This window comes from Dromiciops gliroides, chromosome 1 (genome assembly GCF_019393635.1).
Source record: "Dromiciops gliroides isolate mDroGli1 chromosome 1, mDroGli1.pri, whole genome shotgun sequence".
In the NCBI taxonomy this organism is placed as follows: Eukaryota; Metazoa; Chordata; class Mammalia; order Microbiotheria; family Microbiotheriidae; genus Dromiciops; species Dromiciops gliroides.
In genome coordinates this window covers 642,073,784-642,100,144 of record NC_057861.1, presented here as the reverse complement: position 1 = coordinate 642,100,144, position 26,361 = coordinate 642,073,784, and the positions used below count along the sequence as shown (strand labels likewise).

The 26,361-nt window shown below is 36.5% G+C and overlaps 1 protein-coding gene across 2 annotated transcripts in view; it reads right to left on the bottom strand.

Annotated features, from left to right (window-relative positions):
• Nucleotides 1–26,361, bottom strand: part of UHRF2 (ubiquitin like with PHD and ring finger domains 2) — a 156,120-nt gene that overhangs the window by 81,568 nt on the left and 48,191 nt on the right. For both annotated transcript variants that reach the window (XM_043979256.1, XM_043979257.1), the window contains exon 3: nucleotides 13,678–13,922. In XM_043979256.1, coding sequence (XP_043835191.1) covers nucleotides 13,678–13,922 — 245 coding nt within the window. The remainder of the gene's footprint in view (nucleotides 1–13,677; nucleotides 13,923–26,361) is intronic.

The following is a 26,361-nucleotide window of genomic DNA, read 5'->3' as shown; positions in this document are numbered from 1 at the left end:
GGACTGCTCCAATAGCCTTCTAATTGATCTTCCTGCTTCAAGTTGTCTCCCCACTCCAAACCATTCTCTCCTCTCCACAGGCCTCATCAGGTTTCCCTCTTTTTTCAGGGTGCTCTGGTGGTTCTCTATTATCTCTGGGAGCTTATATCGCTTCTAAATGGAACTGAAAGGTTTTCAAAAGCTTTCCAGCCTCCTTATACTGTGCCCCCATTCAACGCACTCTATGTTCTAGCTATTCTGGCCCACTCGTAGTTCCTTTAAAATAAAACCTTCCATCTCTTTGCCCTTGAACTGGCTTTCCCCTTCCCTAAAACGCTCTGCCTCGATCTCCCTGGCTTCTTCCAAGATTCAGCTAAAATCTCACTTGCCCAGGCCTTTCCCACTCCCTCAGCTGATAGCAGTTTCTTTTCAGATTTCATTTATGTACTCTGCACATCTCAAATATTCTTACAAAATTACACGTCTCCTTCATTAGAGTGTACACCCCTCCACAGCGGAGACTACTTGTCTTTTTCAGTGTTTCCCTGGTAGTGAATGTAGCCCTGGCACACAGTAAACACTTAATGAATGACTGACCACACAATTATTAGCATGCCGTCTCCTCCTTCAAAGCATGGGCTCATTGAGGGCAGGAATAGGGTTTTTGCCTCTTTCTATATCCAACACTTAAGCATAGTGCCTGGAACATACAAGGTGATCATAAATATTTGATGACAAAGCTCAGGGTTATTGCTAAGCAACATTATGAACTTGCCAATTTTCTTGTCTCTACTCTTACTATTCTCTTCAATTCCAGGTATCCAGAGGTACAATGTATTAGCTGATAAAGAAGGCATTTTTAAAAGCTTCATGATCAGAGTATCACCTTTAAGACCTGAAGGATATAATAACAGAGTAATACGTGGTGTAGCCAAGGTATGGTTGTTATCGAGTCGTTTTTCAGTAGTGTCTAACTTTTTGACTCCATTTGGGGTCTTCTTGTCAAAGATATGGGAGTAGTTTGCCATTTCCTTCTCTAGCCCATTTTATAGATGAGGAAAGTTTCCCAGGATCACACAGCTAGTAAGTGTCTGAAGTCAGATTTAAACTCAGGAAGATGAGTCTTCCTGACTTCTATCCACTGTGTCACCTAGCTGCCCCAGTTAGAGTTAGGGGACTACCTACTTACAAAGCTAGCTCTCTATAAAGTACATTAAGTTGTAGAGATGTGTTTGACCACAGAAAGTCTGCCCTTCCTCAACATTATCCAGCTCTTTATTTAATCCACTGTTGGGGATTTAAGTTGTCAGGAGAACATCTACCTAAATATACCTCTCTGTCAAATGCCCCAGAGCACAGGTAATCCATGGAAACTGAGAAGTGGCTAAATTGATGGTATTATAAATAACCGCCTACTTCATACCTGTTCTTGAAAAAAAGGCAGCTCATCAAGTTCTCCTATTTACCGCCTCTGAGTATTTGTGTAAATCCCTTTAACACTCTGAACTTCAGTTTTCTCATCTGACAAACAAGTGAGCAGGACTCTTTCCAGCTTAAATTCTATGATATTTGGAAAGATGACTAAATCTACACAAAAAGCAATAAAGGAAAGAGTTTGAATATAGTCCTGTGGTGGTGGTCTGTCTTTGGGGATTTAGACCTGTTAGCGTGAGCAGAGACTGGAAGGAGCTGAAAGCATAGGAAGTGTGGAGCATCTGACACAATCGAGTAAGAGGTATATTGATGCACATTTATGTGCCACACGAAGTCCAATTAAAAAAGGAATTCCCTATTGACAAAAATATCTTCAAGATGCTCCTGCTTTCAGCAGATGTGTTCACTGAATAGAACCAGGAATTCTCCAGGGATTTCTCAGATTCTATAATTCAAAATTCAAAAGAGAGTGGCCAGGAACTGTTTTTTCCATTTTCCCCCTGCTGTTTCACTAATGTAAAAGTCCGTTTTTTAAAAACCCTAATATTGTCCCACTGAAGTGCTTAGCATGAGGATGAGAATCGTGGAATGTCATGACCTCAGGTAAGTCAGAATTGCAAGTGACACAAAGGGCAATGGAAATATGACCAATAATGACATGACCATAGAATAGCATAAGATGTAGGACTTCTATATTTCAACAAGATGGCCTATTCTTACAGTCGGAATGTAGCCTAACAGATTAACTATATACAAGTGTTGTCTGTGTATCCACGAAATGTTAAAAAACAACCCAAGAAGCCCTACTGTGCGTTAAGGGAACCTTCTACAGAGTAATCAGGGAAAGATTTATAGGATTTAGAGCTGAAAGGGACCTTTGAGATAACCAAGCCCAACATTCTCATTTTATAGTTGAGCAAACTTGAGATCCAGCAAGTTTAAACACCCAAGGCAGGACATTCAAACCCAGTAACATAATTCCTAAGCCAATGCTCTTACCACAACACCATGGACTGAATGGACAAGAAACTTCAAGGACAAGAGCATATATGTATGGGTTATGACTGATAACCATGGCAGGGAAGAGGAAGCATCCTTGACTTGAGTTAATGAGCCTACTGAAACTACTGTATATGTTCTCTACAAACACCTTTGGTAGAAAAAGGAGATGAAAAGGGAATTTCCACACTTATATAGACAATAAGCCACAATTTATACCACTTTACCAATATCTAAGCTATATAACTATACTAAGAAATAATGTCAGATTAGAGACTTTTCTCTATATACTGTAACACCACAAGATAATCTAAAATGTACAAAAACCTTTTCATTGCTAAAGTGAATTAGTGACTTTGTTTCTAATTTTAAACATTAATACTAGAACATAAAAATTCTCATGTGGTCTCTCATCACTATGGAAACCTCTCTTAGCAATCAGTCGCCCATGTCTGAAGATTCTAGTTTTCCTTTGCCACAGAAAATATTTGTGCATTCCTATGATATGATACAGAAGTGTATTAATTCTGTCCACATGTGAGTTTTTCTAATACTCCTCCCCAACACCATTTGAAGATAATGGAAGATTTAAAACTCATTTCCAATCATTATAAAAAGTTATACATGTAAAAAGTTAAATATGCTATAAGGTTTGCAAATCACTCTATATACATTATTTTATCCTTATAGCTCTGTAAGGTCATCACTATAGGGATTATTATTCCACTTTTATAGACGAAATTTAGAGAGGTTAAATGACTTATCCAGTCATCCATCTATCAAGTGTACGATTTTACCTCGGGTTTCTCTATATTTCAAATTTTTTTTTTCACTCCACTCTTTTGCCACTCAACTGGGGGCCAATTAAGAAAGAGAAGGATCTTACTCTATTGACAAAAATGGCACTTAAGTGTACATTTGCGTTAATAGTTTTTCACTTAAAAAAACTAAACTGGAAAAAAAAAACCTGTCAAATTAGGGTGCTATTCTATATTAATCCACAGATGAATCCATAGATGAATTTCTTAAATTATCATTATAGTCTTTGCCATCAAATCAAATCAAATCTCTATCTCCTACTTCCTTCCACAAACCTTGCTTCCAACAGACTAGTGTATTCAGACATGCCTTCAATGTTCCTCTTAAATGCCTTTGTTCATGTCATTCTATCTGTATTCTTTTTTATACTTTTCTCCAGTTACCTAAATTCAAGTCAACCTTCAAAATCCAGATTAAGTACCACCTCTGAAGTATCATTTTCCAACAATACTGCTACACTGTGCCTGATACATAGAAAGCACTTAGTTGATTTACTGGTTAATTTATTGTTATATTCATATACAAAATGTTAAACCATGGGGGAAAACCCTATTTTAAACTTTTTTGCACTGTCCTCCCCCAACCAGTATCTTACACATACCAGGAAGTAACTAAAGTCATCTGTTTATAGTTACTTAAACATTCATTAAGATATTGTGATGAACATGATATGTCTTTAAGTAGGTATTTTTGATCGTTTTCTTGAGAATTAGAAAATTAAGCCAAGTTTAAAGTAATTATTACTATTATTATTAAAGTAATCTCTCAGATGTGTGGTTATAATAATACCCATTCATTATTATATTCAACAGTGATACCCTCAAAAGACATTTGTGTAATGGGTTATTTTCTGTTGCATTACTGGGTTAAAGTCCTTGAGCTAGATAGTACATAAAGATTCTCATCCAAATCCCTTATTTTACAGCTGAAAAAACTGAGGCTCAAAGAAATGAAAAGATTTGGTCATTTACGTAACTCATAGCTGACATTTGACATTAGTCCTTCTGGCTCCAAATTTAGTTCTCTTCTCCCCCCACAACCCGCCCCCACTTGGAAGAAAAGATAGCATCCACTACTACACTTGCTTAGAAGAGAGTAGATTGGGGCAGCTAGGTGGCACAGTGGATAGAGTACTGGCCCTGGATTCAGGAGTACCTGAGTTCAAATCTGGCCTCAGACACTTAACACTTACTAGCTGTGTGACCCTGGGCAAGTCACTTAACCCCAATTGCCTCACCAAAAAAAAAAAAGAAAAGAAAAGAAAAGAAAAGAAAAAGAAAAAGAGAAAGAAAAAGAGAAAGAAAAAGAGAAAGAAAAAGAGAAAGAAAAAGAGAAAGAAAAAGAGAAAGAAAAAGAGAAAGAAAAAGAGAAAGAAAAAGAGAAAGAAAAAGAGAAAGAAAAAGAGAAAGAAAAAGAGAAAGAAAAAGAGAAAGAAAAAGAGAAAGAAAGAAAAAGAGAAAGAAAGAAAAAGAGAAAGAAAGAAAAAGAGAAAGAAAGAAAAAGAGAAAGAAAGAAAAAGAGAAAGAAAGAAAAAGAGAAAGAAAGAAAAAGAGAAAGAAAGAAAAAGAGAAAGAAAGAAAAAGAGAAAGAAGAAGAGAAAGAAAGAAGAAGAGAAAGAAAGAAAAAGAGAAAGAAAGAAAAAGAGAAAGAAAGAAAAAGAGAAAGAAAGAAAAAGAGAAAGAAAGAAAGAAAAAGAGAAAGAAAGAAAGAAAAAGAGAAAGAAAGAAAGAAAAAGAGAAAGAAAGAAAGAAAAAGAGAAAGAAAGAAAGAATAAGAGAAAGAAAGAAAGAAAAAGAGAAAGAAAGAAAGAAAAAGAGAAAGAAAGAAAGAAAAAGAGAAAGAAAGAAAGAAAAAGAGAAAGAAAGAAAGAAAAAGAGAAAGAAAGAAAGAAAAAGAGAAAGAAAGAAAGAAAAAGAGAAAGAAAGAAAGAAAGAAAGAAAGAAAGAAAGAAAGAAAGAAAGAAAGAAAGAAAGAAAGAAAGAAAGAAAAGAAGAGAATAGATCTCTCTACTTTTTATCAGGTCAAGACAAGACCAAATGCCTCCTCACCCCTCAGCCAGGAGTCAATAACCACTAGTACTCATTTGCTACTCCTCTGGTTATTCTGAATGGTTTCTCTCCTGTTGGGAACTGTACGTTCACAAGATCATTCCCTTAAGTATATGGAATAGTTTAATCCTTGCAGCATCTGGGGTTCTATGCTCTATAGTAAGATTCTTCTACCTATTACAAAGCTCCATATACTTAAGAGCTCTTGCTTTTGTACTTGCAGTGTCTGTGTCACACATCTTTCTATCCTCTACCTGACACAGGTTAGCATTTTTCTTTCCCCCCTCAGGACAAAAATATAAATTGGTGACAGATTACTAAAGATCTCTAATGCCAAGCTAAGGAGTTTTATCTTCATTCAAGCAAAAGGAAATCACTGAAGGATCAAAAAAGACTTTAGATTAATCCACAGGACAGAGGAGGAAGAGAGCAAATGTACTGCCAATGAAGGCCAATTCTATAATAGTACAAAGTTAATAATAACCCATTCCAAACAGCCTCACAATTGGTATCTTCTCTTTCAATCACTATTACCTCTATATAGCCTCCAGGTTAATCTTAAAATACTATGTCGTCCAAATTAGTACCTTAAGCAAAAAGGAAATCAACCAACTGAGGCTGAGTGACTGGAAGAGTAAAGGTCAAAAATTAACAGAGAAAACAAAGGGCTGACAGGAGATATTTTGAGTTAAACTTCCAAAGGCTGAGTCTGATACGATGAAATAGCCATGTAGAGCTACAGTCAATATTTAGAGATTGGAGACTAGACTCTGAAAGAAAACAGGCTCTAAACTGAGTCAGTCATCCACTGAAGTGATATGGATGAGTTCGTCAACAGAACAGTGAAGGAGGATGTTGAAGTGCAATGCAACTTTAGGAAACACCTTCATTTAGATGACAGGAAAAGGAGAAGCCAATAAAAATATAAAGATTGGAAAGATCTAAGTATGAAGATACTGCAATGTCTACGGCAAGGGAGGATAATTTGAAAGACGGTAGTGGTCTAGTGATTAAGTACTCATTAAGGATGATAAATATGTCTAACAGACAAAGAATACAGTTTTCTAAAACTAGTTAAAGAAATGAATGTAAATTGCTCATCTCCACTTGATGGAAATGTAATACAAAATGTTCAACTGTTATTGATAGATAAAGAGACAATTTTCCCTTAAGACTCACCCTACAAAGATAAAATCATGTTAATGGTACTGATAATATCGCTGCTGTTTCTTTTGAAGTTTTTTTTTTTAATAAATCAAAGCTATGGTAAAAATAATCGCTCCTAAAAATCATACCAATTAAAAATTAAACAGATATGAAAGCAACTATGAAGCATACTTGCCAATTTTCTTGAGAAACTTGGATAATATAATAAGTTTCTATGTTAAGCCATTCTCAAACCTGTTCAGCTTTAGAAACCGTAACACAACAATCATTTTACATCATGGGGTTCCCCAAGTGGTCAATTCAATAAGGAATTTTCAAATGTTAATTACGAACAGATCCTGTGCTATGTGTTGGTTAACAGCATGTTAGCATCCACTTCTTTCCCCTACTCTACTCATAAATGGCTAGAGGGTATGTTCACAAGGTCAAAGAATGCCTAGAATCTAATGGTAAGGTTTCTTAATACTCTGCTGCCAGTATGAAATTATTTCCATGGTTAAATCTTTATAAATCTAGGGATATCTTAAATTTCCAAGAATGATTAAAAAAAATTAAAGTGTAGCCCTGAGGATTCAGTCTAACGTGGCTTTAAAGATCATCTGGTCCAACCCCCTCTTAAAGAGGTGCCATCAAGCCCAAGAGAAATGCCCAAGAATATGGAATTATTAAACTGCAGACTTAAGACTTGAAACAATGTCTTCATACATAAAATCTTCTGGGTTCACTATTGGATTCTGTATATTCACTATGCCAGCCATCAGCACTCCCTTTCCAGTTCAATTCAACAGATTAAGAGACATTTATTATGTGCAAGGTAGCATGGAGGGTACTGGGAATACAAAGACAGAAATGGTTCCTGCTTTCAAGGAATTTACACTTTACTGTGGAGATATAACATGTACACAGATAAATGAAGCTAGGAAGACAGAACTAATAATTAGGGAGACAAGGGAGTAGGATTCTCATCCAAACTAATTGAATAGGAACTTTTTCAACAATATCCTTGATATCTGGTAATATAACTTCTGCTTGACAATTTCTAATTAAGGAGCATCTGCTATCCTATCCATATTTAAAAGAAAATAGAGGATTCTTCTGCTTGAATGGATTAACAGAACCCATCTTTCCTGATGTTTTGGTACTTTTAAACAGCAAGAGAAGTTTTCTTTTTTTTCCTCCTCAGTATCACAAATGCATATATTATCATTTGTAGCAAAGCTTCTCACCTAATCAGCATCACATAATATGGTACTAGATGAACATACAGTATATACCTATATAGTTAAGTTAGTTAAATACCAGTTAAACTACCTAAATGATGTGCTCCAAATGAATTTATTTCAAAGTGGAAAGACATGTCTAGTGGAGTCCCCTAGGAATCTGTCTTTGCCTCTGGGTTGTTCAACCTTTTTATTAAAAATACAGATAAGGGGCAGCTAGGTGGCACAGTGGATAAAGCACCAGCCCTGGATTCAGGAGGACCTGAGTTCAAATCTGGCCTCAGACACTTGACACTTTCTAGCTGTATGACCCTGGGCAAGTCACTTAACTCCAACTGCCTCACCAAAAAAACAAAACAAAAACCTACAGATAAAGTAATTGTTGAAATTATAGATACATTTACAAATAAAACAAGTGGTATGAACAATGTGAGATGCTAAAGTAAATATCCAAAAAGATTTATATATGCTACAATAGTCACATGAATCTAATAAGATTACATTCAATAGAGAAAAATGCAAATAATATACATTTGTGCTTAAAAAAACACAAAGAAAGTTCAAGAGGTTTGGCTAGACCGTTCTAGCAAAAACAAAAAAACAAAAACAAAAATGGGGGAGATGAGACTGCAAGCTTAATTGTGTGACGTGGCAGCCAAAAAAGCTGAAGTGATCTTAGATTGTCTTTAATAGATTGCCTTTAGTACAAGGGGTGTGATAGCTCTGCTCCACTCTGTACTTTATTCAAATTACAAATGGAGTACTATGTTTGGTCCTCAACTCCCATATATTAAGAACATTGAAACTGATCTGTATCACATGGAAAATGAATAAGGTAAAAGGTCTAGAGACCACATAATGCAACTATAAGTTGAAGGATCTGGCAGTACAGATATAGCCTACGTAAGACCAGGAGGAACTAAGAATAGGATTCCTGTCTTTAGGGTTTTTCGGGGGTTTTTTTGCAGGGCAATGAGGGTTAAGTGACTTGCCCAGGGTCACACAGCTAGTAAGTGTCAAGTGTCTGAGGCCGGATTTGAACTCAGGTACTCCTGAATCCAGGGCAGGTGCTTTATCCACTGCGCCACCTAGCTGCTATAAATGTGTTTGTATATATAGATTCTTTTTATTTATGTTTTCCTCTTTGGGATACAGACCTAGTAAGTGGTATTCCTTGGTTATAAAGGGTATGCACGGTTTTATAGCCCTTTGAGCATAGTTCCAAATTGCTCTATAGAATGGTTTTTATCAGTATACAACTTCACCAGTGGATTAGTGTTTTGATTTTCTCACAGCCCTTCCAACATTTGCCAATCTGATATATGGGATGGTAGATCAGAGTTGTTTCAATTTGCACTTCTCTAATCAATAGCGATTTAGAGCATTTTTTCTTATGACTGAAGCCAACAATTCTTTCAAAAAACTTTAGTTTTAAAATATTTATCATTCCTCATGGACTATGGAAGCTGTTTTTACCCTGTTACACCCTATACTCCCATTTAAAAAAAAAAAACAACCAACCCTGACTTGCATGAGGTTTGGAAGAGATTCTCTCTTTCACATAGCTACTTAAATGTCTATCTTCAGGGGGCAGCTAGGTGGCGAAGTGGATAGAGCACCGGCCCTGGAGTCAGGAGTACCTGAGTTCAAAACCGGCCTCGGACCCTTGACACTTACTAGCTGTGTGACCCTGGGCAAGTCACTTAACCCCAACTGCCTCACTAAAAAAAAAAAAAAAAAGACAATCTCAAAGGATCCATGATGAAAAATGTTCTCCATCTCCAGAGAGAAAACTGATCAACTTTGAATGCAAATTTTTTTTTGCTTTTTTTTGTTAGTTTGTTTTGCGGGGCAATGGGGGTTAAGTGACTTGCCCAGGGTCACACAGCTAGTAAGTGTCAAGTGTCTGAGGCCAAATTTGAACTCAGGTACTCCTGACTCCAGAGCCAGTGCTTTATCCACTGTGCTACCTAGCCACCCCTCTGAATGCAAATTAAAGCATACTTTAAAAAAAAAATCTTTATTTTTCTGGTTCTTTTTGTCTGTTTTGTAACATGGCCGATATGGAAATAATTTGCATGACTGTACATGTGTAACCTATATAAAACTATTTGCCTTCTCAAGGAAGGCAGAGGAGAGGAGGGAAGGAGAGAATTTGGAGCTCGAAGTTTTTAAAAAAAGAATGTTAAACTTTTTTTTTTAAAGTGAGGCAATTGGGGTTAAGTGACTTGCCCAGGGTCACACAGCTAGTAAGTGTTAAGTGTCTGAGGCCGGATTTGAACTCAGGTACTCCTGACTCCAGGGCCAGTGCTCTATCCACTGTACCACCTAGCCGCCCCTAAACATTTTTTAAAAGTAATTAGGAAATATTTCATGAAATAAATAAAAAATTAAGGGGGAAAAGACCTAGAGGTCCCATACTAGTTTGGGACATTTGTTTCTCTGTTATCTACTCTAAACAGCTGGAGAAAGTTCATTATCTTTTTTCAGACAAACTGAGAAATAGAAGGTGCTAAGCCCTACTGTTTAAGCCTGGGAATGAAGGATTAATATATCCCTCAGAGTATCCCATCTTAATCAAACTCTGCTTCTCCTAACTGCTCTATTTCTACCTCTAGCTCCAACATTCTTCTAGTTACCCTGGCTAGAAAACTTTTAGTTATAAGATCAGATTTAGAACTAGACAGGACCTTGAGATAAGACTTCTATAATAGCCTCCTGACTTATCATTTGCCTCCAAACTCTACCAATACTGGTAGGTTAATTATCATGAGTAGCTTATACCTCCCTATTACTCCCAGATTAAAAGATTTCTTTTCTTTCTTTCTTTCTTTTTTTTTGTGAGGCAATTGGGGTTAAGTGACTTGCCCAGGGTCACATAGCTAGTAAGTGTCAAGTGCCTGAAGCCGGATTTGAACTCAGGTACTCCTGACTCCAGGGTTGGTGCTCTATCCACTGTTCCACCTATCTGCCCCAAAAGGTTAGATTTCTTAACCTGGCATTCAAGGCCATGACAAAACAACCTATTATTACCATCTTATTTTGATTCACTGCCTTCATACTTGAGCCAAATTGAATTTTTCTTTTAACTTGAATTTGCTTCAAGTCATTACTGATTACTATGTTATAGTTCTATAATGACAATAAAGTAAAACAGTACAGTCTTACATAGCATCATATAATAACGACAGTCCCTTTGAAGACCCAATTAAACTTTGTTCTCCAATTCTAAAGTACTTAATACTGTGTATGAAAGTTGCCTTTGTGTTACCTCACTGAGAATGTAAACTCAGAGAATTCAGACTATCTTATTTAGGTTTTCTATTTCCCCAGGGTTTCACACTTGGCTCTCCATGATATGGAAAGATATTCCTAAGTATTTGTTAAATCAATGAAAAAAATCACCGATTAAAAAAAGGGGGGGGGGCAGCTAGATGGCACAGTGGATAGAGCGCCAGCCCTGGAGTCAGGAGTACCTGAGTTCAAATCTGGCCTCAGACACTTAACACTTACTAGCTGTGTGACCCTGGGCAAGTCAATTAACCCCAACTGCCTCACTTAAAAAAAAAATAAAGCACCAATTGCTATGAATCAGACACTGTATGGGTGGGGGGGCTAAAACAAAAGTTGGATGTTCCTATTCTTTGGGAGTTTATGTTTTAATAAAAATGTGCCACGGTTCTGGGGAATCAAAGTTACTCAGAGCTATTTGATCTTTCAATAAAATAACCTCAAATTGTTGTTTCCCTACTTGGTAATTTTGTGGTCTCTTCCTTCCATATGATTTTTTTCCCCCATTCCAACTCTTTTAGATAAGTATGACAGTACTTGCTGATCTCAATTATTTTTTCAGAAATCAACTGAAAGCTTTGCTGATTATGGAGTGACATTTTCATCAACTTCATGCAAAAATTATAATCTATTCATTAGGTCAACCAATCCCGATATATCTTTGAAAAAGGTTTAATATTAAACATAAGCTTAAAGCTATGATAGGTGATTTTAGGCAAGCAGAACTTACAGTGGGAAGAACTTTTTCCATTAGACTTTGTTTATAGCAATCAGAAAGCTTCAAGAATAAAGAAGAAATGATGTATTTTTGTTTGTTTGTTTTTGTGGGGCAATGGGGGTTAAGTGACTTGCCCAGGGTCACACAGCTAGTAAGTGTTAAGTGTCTGAGGTCAGATTTGAACTCAGGTACTCCTGGAATCCAGGGCCGCTGCTTTATCCACTGCGCCACCTAGCCGCCCCTGAAATGATGTATTTTTAAAATAGTTGAACCAGGACAAAAACTACAGATGTTTTAAGAAATAGATCAACTAAAAGTAATCAGAAGATGCTTACCATGAATAAAGTAGTATGCTAAGAAATCAAAACCACTTTGTAAGTGTAGCTTTTCAAGCACCTATGAATGATGCAGTATTCTATAGTTAAGCATAATTCGTGGTTTAAAAAAAAAAAAAAAAAGATGGTTATTTGCTTGAAAGGGTCCTGACTTGGGAGTTCAGGAGAGAATAACATTTACTAGCTATGCTAATCTCTGAATTTCAGTTTTCTTATCTACAAGATGAGGATATTTGTACTGCTAAATTCAAAGGGTTACTTCTAAAGAAAGTTGTATAATTTTTTTTGGGGGGGGGGCAGGGCAGTGACAGTTAAGTGACTTGCCCAGGGTCACACAGCTAGTAAGTGTCAAGTGTCTGAAGCCGAATTTGAAGTCATGTCCTCCTGAATCCAGAGCCAGTGCTTTATCCACTGAGCCACCTAGCTGCCCCAAATTGTGTAAATCTTAAAACACTATATAGCTAACTGTTCACAAATGAGTTTTAGTTTTACTTGTGGCTAGAACAAACTGAATAAGGGTAAATCAAACCACAGTGCTCAGTTCCCAAAACTATCCATGCTACTCACTTCCACATTGCAGTCCCAACTCTATCATCTTTACCTTCCAAACATTCCAACCTAGATCACAGCCACTTATGCTGGCCTATTATGGTAGTCAACTTCATAATGATTCAAAAGAATCGACAAGGAGGGCTCACAATAGTAACCAGAACAAAAATTAAATAGCAAAGGACAAAAGGAAAAGGAACAACTTAAAGAACAATTAGGAAAAGAAAAGCCTGGAAACATCTATTTTTGAATCCAAAGATAAGAGAACTTGGAAATGTGAATCGATGGGAATAGATCTGTTTTCTGGGATTATTTTCATAGATTATTTTCTGGGAGTAAAACCGTAATGTATAAATAATTCTAGTATTTTTTATTCTAACTTTCACAGATTAAAAAATGTTATTTTGAACATAATCTTCAAAAAAATGATCCAGGTGATTTCTTATCACTTAGGTATTAACAGAAAAAATTTAAGGCTTCTTTAACTATAAGGTGATTTTTACCAGTATTTTAAATTACAAAATATAATTTTTAGGGATTTTTGTCAACATAGAAGTATTCTATTTAGAAATCATCTTCCTAGTTAAGTATCTTTTCTATCTTCCTATACACACTGTGCCAATTTAATAACAATACTAAAAACAACTCTTACTTCACTAATATCATATGGCTATTATTCTATACATTTGTGCCATTTCATGCCATTCAATGTTCTTTAGAGCGCTAAGAAAACAAGATTGCATGTTTTTCTATGATGATATTCGTTATTCATCAATACATAATTTTACCATAGAATTAAGGGAACTACAGCAATACTATTTTATAGTTTTATCTCAAATTTCAAGACAGGGCCGATAGAGATTGATCATATAAGAAAACCATCTAAAACTAAAGAATGATTCAACACTGAAGCTATCATCAGGCAATCCTTAGTATTCGTTGACTCAAATTCCTCTATTTAAAAAATTAAGTTTGTTTTTAAAACTATGATTTCTTGAATGTTAATTATGAAATCGAACATCGATCTTTCCACGTTAAGATTCCTTTTTCTTCAGATTGTTGGCTTCTACAAACAAAACAAACATGAATGAGGTCCTCATAATAGCATGACCACTTACTCGTCATACTTGATATGATAAACAACATCTTCACTATTCACACAGGAGTGAGATGTGGAGGGAGCAGTGTCCAATTTATTTGTGTTGCCTCTGGAATGATCATGACTTAAATTTCCATTAGTCCTTCTGCCACTCTTTGCTTTAGCTTTGCCACTTTTACGTTTTGTTGCAGGGACCACATTCTTTATATGAGCTTCAAACCAAGAACCAAGGGCTTCATCTCGAACATCCACCAGTTCATTTATCTAAAAGAAAAGTTTTTTAAAAATTAATGAATATTTTAAACTATAATTGTGGAATTAGAGTAAGTTAACACACTTAACTACATTTTCTAAAGAATTTTGGACAATAAAGAAATAACTGTATTAACATCCTATATTGTTAAAAATGAAATTTATTTTAAATTTATTTTATTTTTCCACAGCATGTCACTAAATTCTTTTCAAAAAAACAGAAAAACAAAAAATGATATTAACAATATGGCTTACAACAACAATATGGCTTCTATAAAATGAGGACAATACCTTTTCTCAAAATATTCCCATATAACTGATCATAATATTATGTTTTGACAAATATTGAATATCTTGAAGAAATGGTCATATATATAAGAGACAAGTAGAAAACAATTGAAATAGCTTCCCTTTAGAAAAGAAATACCGAAGAACATTAAATACCTGGGTACTAAGATAATGCTAGTCAAAAGATTTCTTCCAAAGAAATGATAAAATCTTAGAGAAATAAAAACACGTGAATGACTGGAATTGCATGGTTTAGTTCTTGCTTAGTTAGACTAAAAAGAATAATATGAAAAATCCAACCATTATAACATTTGGCTATCAAAAACAAAACAAAAAAAGCCCTTTTATTGATTTGCTTTTCACAGGCCCGTCATTTCCCAAAGTGGCCTTCATGGCTCTGATCAAACGCTCTCTTGAAACAAAAGAGCAAATATCACTTTCACTTGTTACTTCTCTGAAACCTGAACATGACAGAGAAAGCAGGTAGAAAACATTAGTTTCCTGAATACTGGGCTCTATAAATATAGCATGCTTCCCAGAAGGGTTATCCACTTTTATAAAAAAAAAAAAAAAAAAGATGGTTAAGAGCTAAAACAAATCCAAAACTGTTCCTAACCATCTACTATGTACCAGGTATTGTGCACTGGGGATAGAAAGAGAAAAATGAAAACTCTCTATGCTCAGGAATCCTCAATTTTATTGGATAAGATGACATACATATATAAATGTATTCAAAATATATATAAGAAAATTGGGGGAAGGAGAGTAAGGGAAGGTCTCATGTAGAGGCAGTTGAGTTGAATTGAAAGGAAATTAGACATTTTATGAAGTAGATTAACTCCTAGTAATAGTAAATGTCCAGTTTGACATACCAACTATAACAATCTCACTTAAGCCTGTTGGAGCATTAAATAATTCCTGCTAATTAGTAAAATATTTTTCTTCTAAGTTTTTTTTTGGGGGGGGATGGGGAATGAACATAAATTTAAACAAGAAATCAGACTAGCAGAAATAGCAAATGGCATAAATGATTAAGTCGGAGTAGGGAGGAAGGCAGACAGTTTGGAACTGAAAATGTAGGTAATAATAATTAATAATAAATTGAACAAAAATACTGATTTTTTTTTCTTTTTGGTGAGGCAATTGGGGTTAAGTGACTTGCCCAGGGTCACATAGCTAGTAAGTGTCAAGTGTCTGAGGCTGGATTTGAACTCAGGTCCTCCTGACTCCAGGGCCCGTGCTCTATCCACTGTGCCACCTAGCTGCCCTTCTGATTTTTAAAAAAAAAGATAGAAATCTTAATTGATTATATATTAGAATCTTTCCTTCATTTTTCTTTCAAACACCTCACTTATAATTCTACTAGACTATAAATAATGAAACAAATACAAAACCTGCAAGATACGAATTCTGATGCTTCGCTTTCCTTGTAATAATCCTAACATTCAAAAATATTAAAAGGGCATTAAAGTTATTGGTAGGATCCACCAACCCTGGAGTGTTATATCCCCTACAAAGCAAAAGAAATTAAATCTAACCAAGTAGGTTTTTGTTTTAGACCTTTACAGATCTTTATTATAGTACTTTGACCTATTTTGTGCCTGTTCATTTTTCTATTCCCATTCCACTCTCAGCTCTGATCAGTGTACTCAACCTAAACATTTAACAATGCCTAAATTTCAGCTGTAATGGTATTCAGTTCAGTATCATCAAATCTCCATGGCAACTGAATATTAATTGAGATGAGTAAAAAGGCGTTCAGTTGCAGCCAAATCAAGCTTATTTCTACTAAGGAATTATATAATAAGAAATAGGGGAAAGATGATAAACACTTTTAAAAGATATATGTATACACACATATGCACATGCAAGTATTCAAATCTAAAACTAAAGCTGAAAAATCTTTTGTTACGGCAACATAGGTCTGTCCCTATACCGAATTAACACTGAGTTGTGAGTGCCCCCCAAAAGGAAATATTTTTGTAAAATAAATTAATCAGCCCTTAATTTATTGAATTTGTATATCCAATTTTCTTAATGTAGGTCATATGTGTTTGAGATAGATTAAATTTTTTTTTTTGCTAATTATAAATATTATTGTCATCACTGCCAAGGTTCTCTTCAAATTCCTCATTGTGGCCTTGAAAGTAACCCTGTATTTTTTTGTGTGTGGGGGGGGGGGAGGGCAATGAGGGTTAAGTGACTTGCCCAGGGTTACACTGCTAGTAAGTGTCAAGTGTCTAAGGTCACATTTGAACTCACGTCCTCCTGAATCCAAGGTCGGTGCTTTATCCACTGAGCCACCTAGCTGCCCCCATAGCCATGTATTCTTAAAGTGTATGCCAACACAAAGTAAGTAAAAAAGGCTTCAGAGGCATGGTCCTGCCTGAGAACCAGCCTAGGTAGACAAATTAAGCTTAGAAAGATTCAGCAGATTGGTCATGAGGTGAAGAAGTTTTCAGCCCTAGAAACTAACTTTCAAACGACTTCTACTGTATCAAAGGTACTGCAATATGCATTGGTGCCAGGCAGGCCTACACCAATGAAATCAAGTCTATGAAATCTACCATCAAATGAAGTCGTCATAATTACGACAGACAGCAATAAGAGATCACTGAGATAAAGAAAATATTTTAAAATCTTAATCTTCTAAGTCTCCCCTTTTCTACAAACCAAATCTTTTCCAAAGTGACTGGTGTTTGGCTGGCCTCTATGTAAAACAGATGTTTGATAATTTTGCTTTTGTAGACCTTAATCTATCTGCCTAAAAATGAAGGGTTTGGACTGGATTCTATGGTTCTTTTCAGCTCCTAAACCCTATGAGTCTAAAAGAAATGAACATATTTTAAAATTGAACTTTTGTTGAAACTGCCAACATCTTTAGAGAATCTAACAAGAACCAGTTAGTCTTCTAAAACAAAAGAAAAAAGAAAATAGTTCTACTGCAAAAATGAAAGTACTTTCCTTCTATCCAAAATAGATTTTTGAAAATTCCAAAAAAATTTCAGTAAGACTCAATTTTGTAGGATTGTAGAAAAATAGGCTGGAGGGGAAAATAATTAGTGTTATAAAAAGCAATTTGGCAATATTGACCATACTCTTCAATGTAGCAATCTCACTACTAGGACTATATTCTAAAGATATTCAAAGAGAAAAGCATTTCTATACAAAAATATTAATAGTGGCAATATTCTTAATGTTTAAAATTAGAGACATCTTACGTTGTCCAACTATTGGTTACTCAAATAGTGATCAATGAAATAGAACACTACTGTGCAATAAAACACAAAAGAAAAATGATTTCTATAAAATGAAAAGAGTAGAATGGGAAAATATACACGTATTTCCTATACTCCTACATAAAATCCCAAACCAATACTTTCAATACACAGACAGAAAAGATTAAAAGGGAAAAATAAATTTAAATTTCATCAGAAAGTCAATGATTCAGAATGTATGCCTTTCACCTTCATACTGTTTAACTGTTAAGAGTGTCATTGCGTTTAATAATTTAAAATTTATTTTAAAATAAATGAAGGGAATGTGATTAAACTGCTTAGACTTTTTTCCTGCCAAAAAATTCTATGACTCTTTGAAACAAGTTTATAAATAGGAATTATCGGATCCCAAATAATGAAAAAAATCAATCCAACAAATGTTTACTTTGCATTTACTACATGCTAGGTTCTGGAAATACAAATTCAGAAACAAAACTGTCCCTATCCTTCAGGCACTTTTATATTCTTCTGGAGGAACAGAACACAAAAAAGGGGGGGGGTAGAGGATAATGACAATATAATAGAAAGAGAATTTGATTTAAAGTAGAGGGCATAGGGGAATTGTCTCAAAGAAGTAATAACATATATACTCAAGTAGGTATAGTAATATATTTTTGCCCTGAGGCAAAGTGGGAGGGGAAGGAGATGGGAGCGGGGGAAGAAGGGAAGGAGGAAAGGGCAGATTGAGGGAGAGAACAGTAAAAAGCAAAACACTTTCGAGGAAGGTGAATATATTCTGCATAAGTGCAGAAGTATGACATATTGAATTGCTTGATTTCATAGAGAAGGTTGAGGAAGGAGGGAGGAAGAAACACAATTAGCCTCAAAGACCTTAATTTCATCAGAATGGGCTCAAGGAGGGAATAAACATTCACACCCAATTGGGAAGAATAATCTATTTAACCCTACAGGAAAGTAGGGTTAGAAGAGGAAAAGGAGGGAAGGGTGAAAGAAGGGAGGGCAGAGCAGGGGGAGGGGACAGTCAGAAGTAAAACACTTTTGAGGAGGAAGAGAGTAAAAGAAGATAGAAAATAGAGTAAAAATTCTTTGTCAAGTTTAAGGTACTATATAAAAGTTATGATGAACAGGATGCTATCAGAAAAGCCTGGAAAGACCTACATGAACTGAAGCAGAGTGAAATGTATTGTATACAAAATAACAGCAATGGTGTAAGATGATCTGCAGGGAAGCATGTAGTTATTTTCATCAAGGCAATGATCCAATATAACCCTAAAGGACTTATGAAAATTGCAATCCATCTACAGAGAAAGAACTGATGTTATCTGAAAAAAGATTGAAACTTTTTTTTCTTTGACAATTCCTTAATCTGAAGTTTTAACTGTTTTCTCTCACAACCTAGCTGTGGGGATGTTTTCTGTGACTACTCATGTATAAGTTATATTGAATTGCTTGAGTTCTTGGGGGTGGAGGTGGGAAGGAAGGGAGGAAGAGAAGTTGGAACAAAAAGTTTTTAAAAATTGATGTCAAAATTTGTTTTTACATGCAATTTGGAAAATGAAATTCTAAACAAAATAAAATACAGTAGAGGGCATGAACTCAAATCCCGGCTCTTTTAATGCCTGTGCAACAACAGGCAAGTAATCTATTTGCTCATCTACAAAATAAGGAGTTTGGCCTAATGACCCGAGAACCCTTCCACCTCTAAGACTATGGTCCTATGATCTCATGCACACAATAAAATGGATATAACTAAAGAGATAACAAGAGAAAATAACTTGAGAGGAAAAAAAAAAAGGATCCAGTGAGTCTTTGTGGAGCAGGGTGGTGCCTGAGCTGTTTAAGGCATCATTACACACAACTTGAACAAAAAGAAATCTCAAAAGCCATAAGTCCAACCTATCCCCTCCCTGACCCCCAAAAAAGGAATCTCAACTACGAAGTATCAGACAAGCTGTCATCATTATTTCACTGAAGACACCTAAGGATGGGAGCCTGAGATCCCAGACATCTCCCTCCCTTTGGGGTAGGTTTAACTAGGTCATTTTAGGTTAAGAATGCTCCTTGACATCAAGCTTTAATTTACCTCTTTGTAGCTTCCATCCATTGCTCTGGTTCTGCCCTCTAGTGCCAGCTGGACAGAACCAATTCTTTTCCTTTTCTCCTCCAGTTGAAGAACTCCCAATTTTTTTAAGCAAGCCTCATAATACTCCCAAACTTGGGCTTTAAATACCCTGACTACTCTTCTTCAGAGCATTTCCAACTCAACCCTGTCATTTCTAAGTTGTGGAGCCCAGATTGCACACAATACTCCATAGAAAGATCATCACATTCTTACTCACTCTTTGGCTGCCACCGACATTGGATTCATGGTGAGCTCTCTCTCCATTGTAACCACAGATCTTTTTCAATCCAACTTCTGTCTAATCATGGCTCCCCTATATTGCACTTATCGAGTGGCGTGGTCTTTTGTTGTTTGGTTTGTTTGTTTGGGGTTTTTTTGGGGGGGGGGGGTGGAAATCAGGGTTAAGTGATTTTCCCAGCGTCACACAACTAGTAAGTGTCTGAGTGTGAACTCAGGTCCTCCTGACTCCAAGGTGTCACCTAGCTGCTCCTCAAGTTGATTTTTTGGACCAAAACGTGAGCCTAAATTTCTTCTTTATTGAATTCCATTTCATTGGACTCAGCACAGTGCTTTGGTCTCTCCAGATATTTTTGGAACATGACTGTCATCTCAGAGGTTAGCTTTGTATGATCTACTACCCTGATAACATGCCATCTATGCCTTTACAAGTCGTTAATAAAAATGTTTGATGACACCATAGGACCAAACAAGGATGGATGAATGAATGCATGAAAAAAAGCATTCAGTTCTTAATATAGGCCAAGTACTGTGCCAAGTGCTGAGGATGCAAAAATACAAAAGCAAAAACAGTCCTAGCCCTCAAGGAGCTTATGTTAGAATGGGCGGAAACAATACATGCAAGAAACTGGTGGCCTGGGATATTTTAATTTGGAAAGCAATGTGAACGTAGTTACAGTGGAGCAACCTGACAACCTTTCTCAGTTTACAGGGACTTGACCAGGGAAGGCCTGGCTCAAAAGTGAGAAATATCTCCCTAGATATAGGTAATTTATTATTTCATGGATAACTAGTAGGCTAGTTTGGTTAGAAAACAGTGTGTAAGGAGAGAAAGAATAAGAAATTAAGCATGAAACAGATTTAAGTCAGATTGTGTGGAAGCTAAAGGACAGGGATTGGACCTCTGGTTTTCCTGGTCTAGTTAACTTCCTGGATGAGGAAATGCCTTTGCCAATACAAGTGAGCATCTTCTCTGCAAATGATCACTTTCAGAGTTTTTCAGAGCACTGGACAGTTGAAATGACTATGTTTCAGAGGCGAGATTTCCTCCTGCCTCCAGGATGGATTTCTATCCATTACTTCACTCCACCTAAGGAGCCTGTTTTTTAACCTATGAACACCACAGCTTTCTGAGCAAGGCAGTGACATGGTCAAACTTATGGCTTAGAAAGTAAATTGGTAGCTATGTGGAAGATAGTTGGGCAGAGACTAGACTGGAAGCAGAGAAGTCAATTAAGATACTACTCATAAAAGGGAGTAGGACCCACACAAAAATGCACAAAAATATTTATAGCAGCTCTCTGTGGTGGCAAAGAATTTTAAACTGAGAGAATGCCCATCAATTGTGATATGGCTGAACAAGTTGTGGTATACGAATGTAATGGAATACTATTGTGCTGTAAGAAATGAACAGGCAAAAAAAAAAACAAAACCCCCAAAAAACCCAAAAAACCCAAACCTAGAAAGACTTAAGTGGACTGATGCAGAGTGAAGTGAGCAGAACCAGGAGAACATCACACACAATAACAGCAACATTGTGTAATGATCAGTTGTGGTAAACTTGGCTCTTTTCTCAGCAATACAATGGTCCAACACAATGCCAAAGGGCTCATGATGGAAAATGTTCTCCACACCCAGAAAAAAACTGTGGATTCTGACTGTTTCTACTTTTGTTTTTTCTTTTTTAAGGTTTCTCCCTTTTGTTCTGATTCCTCTTTCACAATATGACTAATGCAGGAAAAGAAAGATACTACTCGGACAAGAGGTGATAAACACCTGATTTAGGGCTGTGGCTCTGACTGGTAAGATGAAGTAGAATTGACAAGCTAGTATACTTGATGGGATATTGTACTAAGGGTGAGGGAATAGTTAAGAGAATCCTTACTTTTCTTGGTGAATAGTGCTATATTTAACACAAGTTTGGAAGAGACAGGCAAATCTTTAAGAAGTCCAGCAAAATCCTTTAAAAAATAAATAAATATTCTAGAAAGTATCAGTGAGCTAAGAATAATTCTCTTAAAATTGTTGAGGAAAATATTTACACTAAATAATACAGCCTAGTCTCCAAGGTCAACCAAAATAACAGCATACAAAATTTCAACAAGACTATTATCCTTTTTTAGAGAAGAAAAAGTTATTAGCAATGTGAAATCAGGATTCAAAATTTTTTATTTCAAAGCAAATTCATTTATTTTGTTAGGAATCTTCAAGTACTGGTTGCTACTAGCCTTACAATTTTGATAAATTTTATAATTAGGTTAAATAATTAGTTTTTGCTAAGTTTTACTGTTCGTGGGAAGGCCCACTAAACAATTAGAATGCATGAGGACATTCTTAAAACATAAGAAAAGGGGCTAATTGAGGAAGAGACTGTATCTGAATCAAGGCCTGTCAGTTTTATGGACAAAAGGAGAATGGAAAAATAACTTATCTTCAATCATTTTTCCAAGTCCTAAATAAACTATCAAAAGAACTCAAAATTAAAATGTGTATCCCTCAATACTTCAAATTACCATCATCAAGCCAATATTAACCACAGTACTGCAAGCTCCTTAGGTGATTACTTGTAGCATCTTTCCAGATGGTTGCACTCTCTCCAAGGTGTTCACACAACTCTGCCCTCACTGACTGATTAGATGTTTCCCACCAATGATAAAGCTGTCACTGGGGAAGAGGGACCATTTCTAGCCCAGGAGAATTTCATCTCTTATTTTTGGTACCTATTATAACATCATTCCTACATTACCTTTTCATTGCTTACTATGAGTTAATGCTTTGGTTAATTTTTTTTAAATATCAAAGTTCAATAAAAAGATAAACCCTTTGAAATAAAAAAAAGTGAATGAGTCAAATGTTAAGATTCAGCTGCTATCACTTGAGCCTAACTTACTTAAGAATTTTTTTTTTTTTAGTGAGGCAATTGGGGTTAAGTGACTTGCCCAGGGTCACACAGCTAGTAAGTGTTAAGTGTCTGAGGCCACATTTGAACTCAGGTCCTCCTGACTCCAGGGCCGGTGCTCTATCCACTGCACTACCTAGCTGCCCCAAGAATGAAATTTTAACAAGTTCTTTTTGGTAGACCCAGGAGTTGGTATTTTGTCTGAGGATTAATAACTTCAAAACTAATTCAGAGGTAATTCAGTATCTTTAGGCTACTTCAAGTAGTTGTGTATTTGCAGAAGGTTTTTTTAAAATTAAATATATGCTTGGCATTAACAAAAAAGCAACAGCTGTTGTGTAATAAATGCTTAAGATATAAAAAAGGAAAATAATCTTTCAATCTGTTTGTCTTCCCACACCCTCTGAATTTCTTTCCATTTGTCTCCTTTGGGGGGGGGGGGAAGAGGCAGGCAAAGATGTTCACATTTTTGCTATGATGGTCCAGTTAATAAAAACCAATCAATTTTCCCAAGAAACCAACTGTACACGGCACAAAATGCCCAATTGATTATATTGCGCTCTCCAGCTTTTTCTTTAGCAAAGATCCAACTGAAATGATAGAGTCCCTTCCAGATATTCTACAAAATAGATCATGGCACACAGAAAAACTCTGTTCCCAGTCAGGCTTCTCAAAATGCATGTTGATGAAATAGCAATGGATAAAAGCAAATATATGGATGATTCAGCATATCAATATCAAGTGTGAATCGATCCCAAAGCATATGAACTATCTGTGACTTCACTGAGATGCTTACTCACTATAGTTAACCAATGATAAACATCAGCAAAGTTGACCTAACAGTTTTTAAATCATAAGCATTCAGTCCACAACCAGGCATATCCTTGCCTGATCAGCCACAAGCCAGACACACTGTAACTTCACTCTAACAGTTTTGTCCTTTTGGGACTCCTTGAAGAACAACGGACAATAACCAATCACGCCTATCCTTGAAAGCTTTCCAACTTGAAAGGACCTGCTTTTGCTCCACTGGCATAGCCTCCAAGAACTCAGGTCATTTTCAAACCATAACAAGAAACTATTTAAACAACTCATGCACACATTATAGTGTTAGGGGAAATATTTTAATCATATCTGTTTGATGAAAGCAGGAAGTCAAAAATTTTCATTAAGAGAGATTCCTCAATTGGGCATAACCATAGGGAGTCCTATTCAAGAATGAAGATGAAGCTAAAAAACTTTCAAATACTTCTTTGCCTCACCAAAACCAAGCTTTATAAAATGCTATTTATCCATGTATTATCAGAGCAGTAATATTTTTATTCATGTATTTCTATTATTTGGGGGGGCGGGGCAAGGGGGTTAAGTGACTTGCCCAGGGTCACACAACTAGTAAGTGTCAAGTGTCTGAGGCCGCATTTGAACTCAGGTACTCCTGAATCCAGGGCCGGTGCTCTATCCACTGCACCACCTAGCTGCCCCCTATTATTTTTTTAAAGGTGAGAAAAAGAAGCCATCTACTCCTTTTCAGATATAAAGACTGTAGAAAAGCCTACCGGAGAGGAAGCAGCAAGCTGCCTGAGCTCTCCTTCTGTTCCCTCAAAAAGAACATCAAATCAAGCCTCTGGGCAGATTCTGAAACTACAGAACCTGCAAAGAGACAGAGAGACACAATCTTCCAACCAGAGATAATTTAGAAGACTTCAGGAAAAGGTCTGTCTGACTCGGGGGAAAAAGGGAGGCCCAGTGCAGGGCAGCAGCACAGTGCTGATTGGGGCAAGTAAGCAGGAGCTGCAAGGCCACAGCCGAACAAGTGAGGCCCCTGGAACCTGGTTCAAAAATCTGGTGGCCAAGAAGGACAGTGGAAAAACCTACCTGCACCGGCCGGGAGGGCCACAAACGGGACAGATGGGATCAGGCGCCGGGATCGGGCACTTGGCCGAGCGCACTCAGACAGGAAGTGCAGGGGGACAAACTGCACACACTATAAAGGCCTCAGAGTAAAAAGCCGATCACACAGCACCTATACCCCTGCACAAGAAGCCCGAAACAGGGACCCTGGCGCCCCCAGAGCAAACCTCAACTTAAAAAATAAACCAACAAGCTGCAATAATGAGTAAGAAGCAAAAAAGAGCCCTCTCCATTGAGAGCTTCTGAATCAACAGGGAAGAAGCCAACGCAAACTCAGATGAGGACAATACCCTCAAATTGCCTACATCTGAAGCCTCACGAGGGAAGGTGAATTGGTCTCAAGAACAAAAAGCTTTCCTGGAAGAGCTCAAAAAGGATTTTAAAAATCAATTGAGAGAGGTAGAAGAAAAAATGGGGAGAGAAATGAAAGCAAAACAAGAAAACTATGAAAAAAGAATCAGCAGCTTGGAAAAGGAAGCACAAAGATTGACTGGCCAAATGGAAAAAAAAAGTACATAATTTCACTGAAGAAAACAATGCCTTAAAAAATTCAGTGGAGGATCAATGGAATAGGCTAGGCACAGGTAACACAGTAGTAAATGACACTAGTAATGTATTATTTGATAAACCCAAAGACTCCAGTTTCTGGGATAGGAACTCAGTATTTGACAAAAACTGCTGGGAAAACTGGAAGATAGTATGGCAGAAATTAGGCATAGACCAACATCTTATACCTTATACTAAAATAAGGTCAAAATGGGTACATGATTTAGACATAAGAGGTGATACCATAGGTAAATGAGGAGAGAAAGGAATAGTCTACCTTTCAGATCTTTGGAAAGAACAGTTTATGACCAAACGATAGAGAATATTATGAAATGGATGATTTTGATTACATTAAAAAGTTTTTGTACAAACAGAAGCAATGCATCCAAAATTAGAAGGGAGGCAGAAAGCTGGGAAACAATTTTTATGGCCAGTACTTCTGATAAAGGCCTCATTCCTAAAATATATAGGGAACTAAATCAATTTTATAAGAATCCAAGTCATTCCCCAATTGAGAAATGGTCAAAGGATATGAACAGGCAGTTTTCTGATGAAGAAATAAAAGCTATCTATTTCCATATGAAAAAATGCTCTAAATCACTATTGATTAGAGAGATGCAAATTAAAACAACTCTGAAGTACCACCTGACACCTATCAGATTGGCTAAAATGACAAAAAAGGAAAATAATAAATGTTGGAGAAGCTGTGGAAAAATTGGAACACTAATGCATTGTTAGTGGAGCTCTGAACTGATCCAACCATTCTGGAGAGCAATTTGGAATTATGCCCAAAGGGCTATAAAGCTGTGCATACCCTTTGACCCAGCAATACCACTTTGGGGTCTTTTTCCCAAAGAGATCATGGAAAAGGGAAAACGACCCACGTGTACAAAAATATTTATAGCTGCTCTTTTTGTGGTGGCAAGGAATTGGAAGTTGAGGGGATGCCCATTAATTGGGGAATGGCTGGATAAGTTGTGGTATATGAATGTAATGGAATACTATTGTGCTGTAAGAAACGATGAGCAGGAGGAATTCAGAGAAACCTGGAGGGTTCTTGCATGGGCTGATGATGAGTGAGATGAGCAGAACCAGAAGAACATTGTACACAGTATCATCAACCTTGTGTGTTGATCTACTGTGATGGACTATATTCTTCTCACCAATGCAATGGTACAGAAGAGTTCCAGGGAACTCATGATAGAAGAG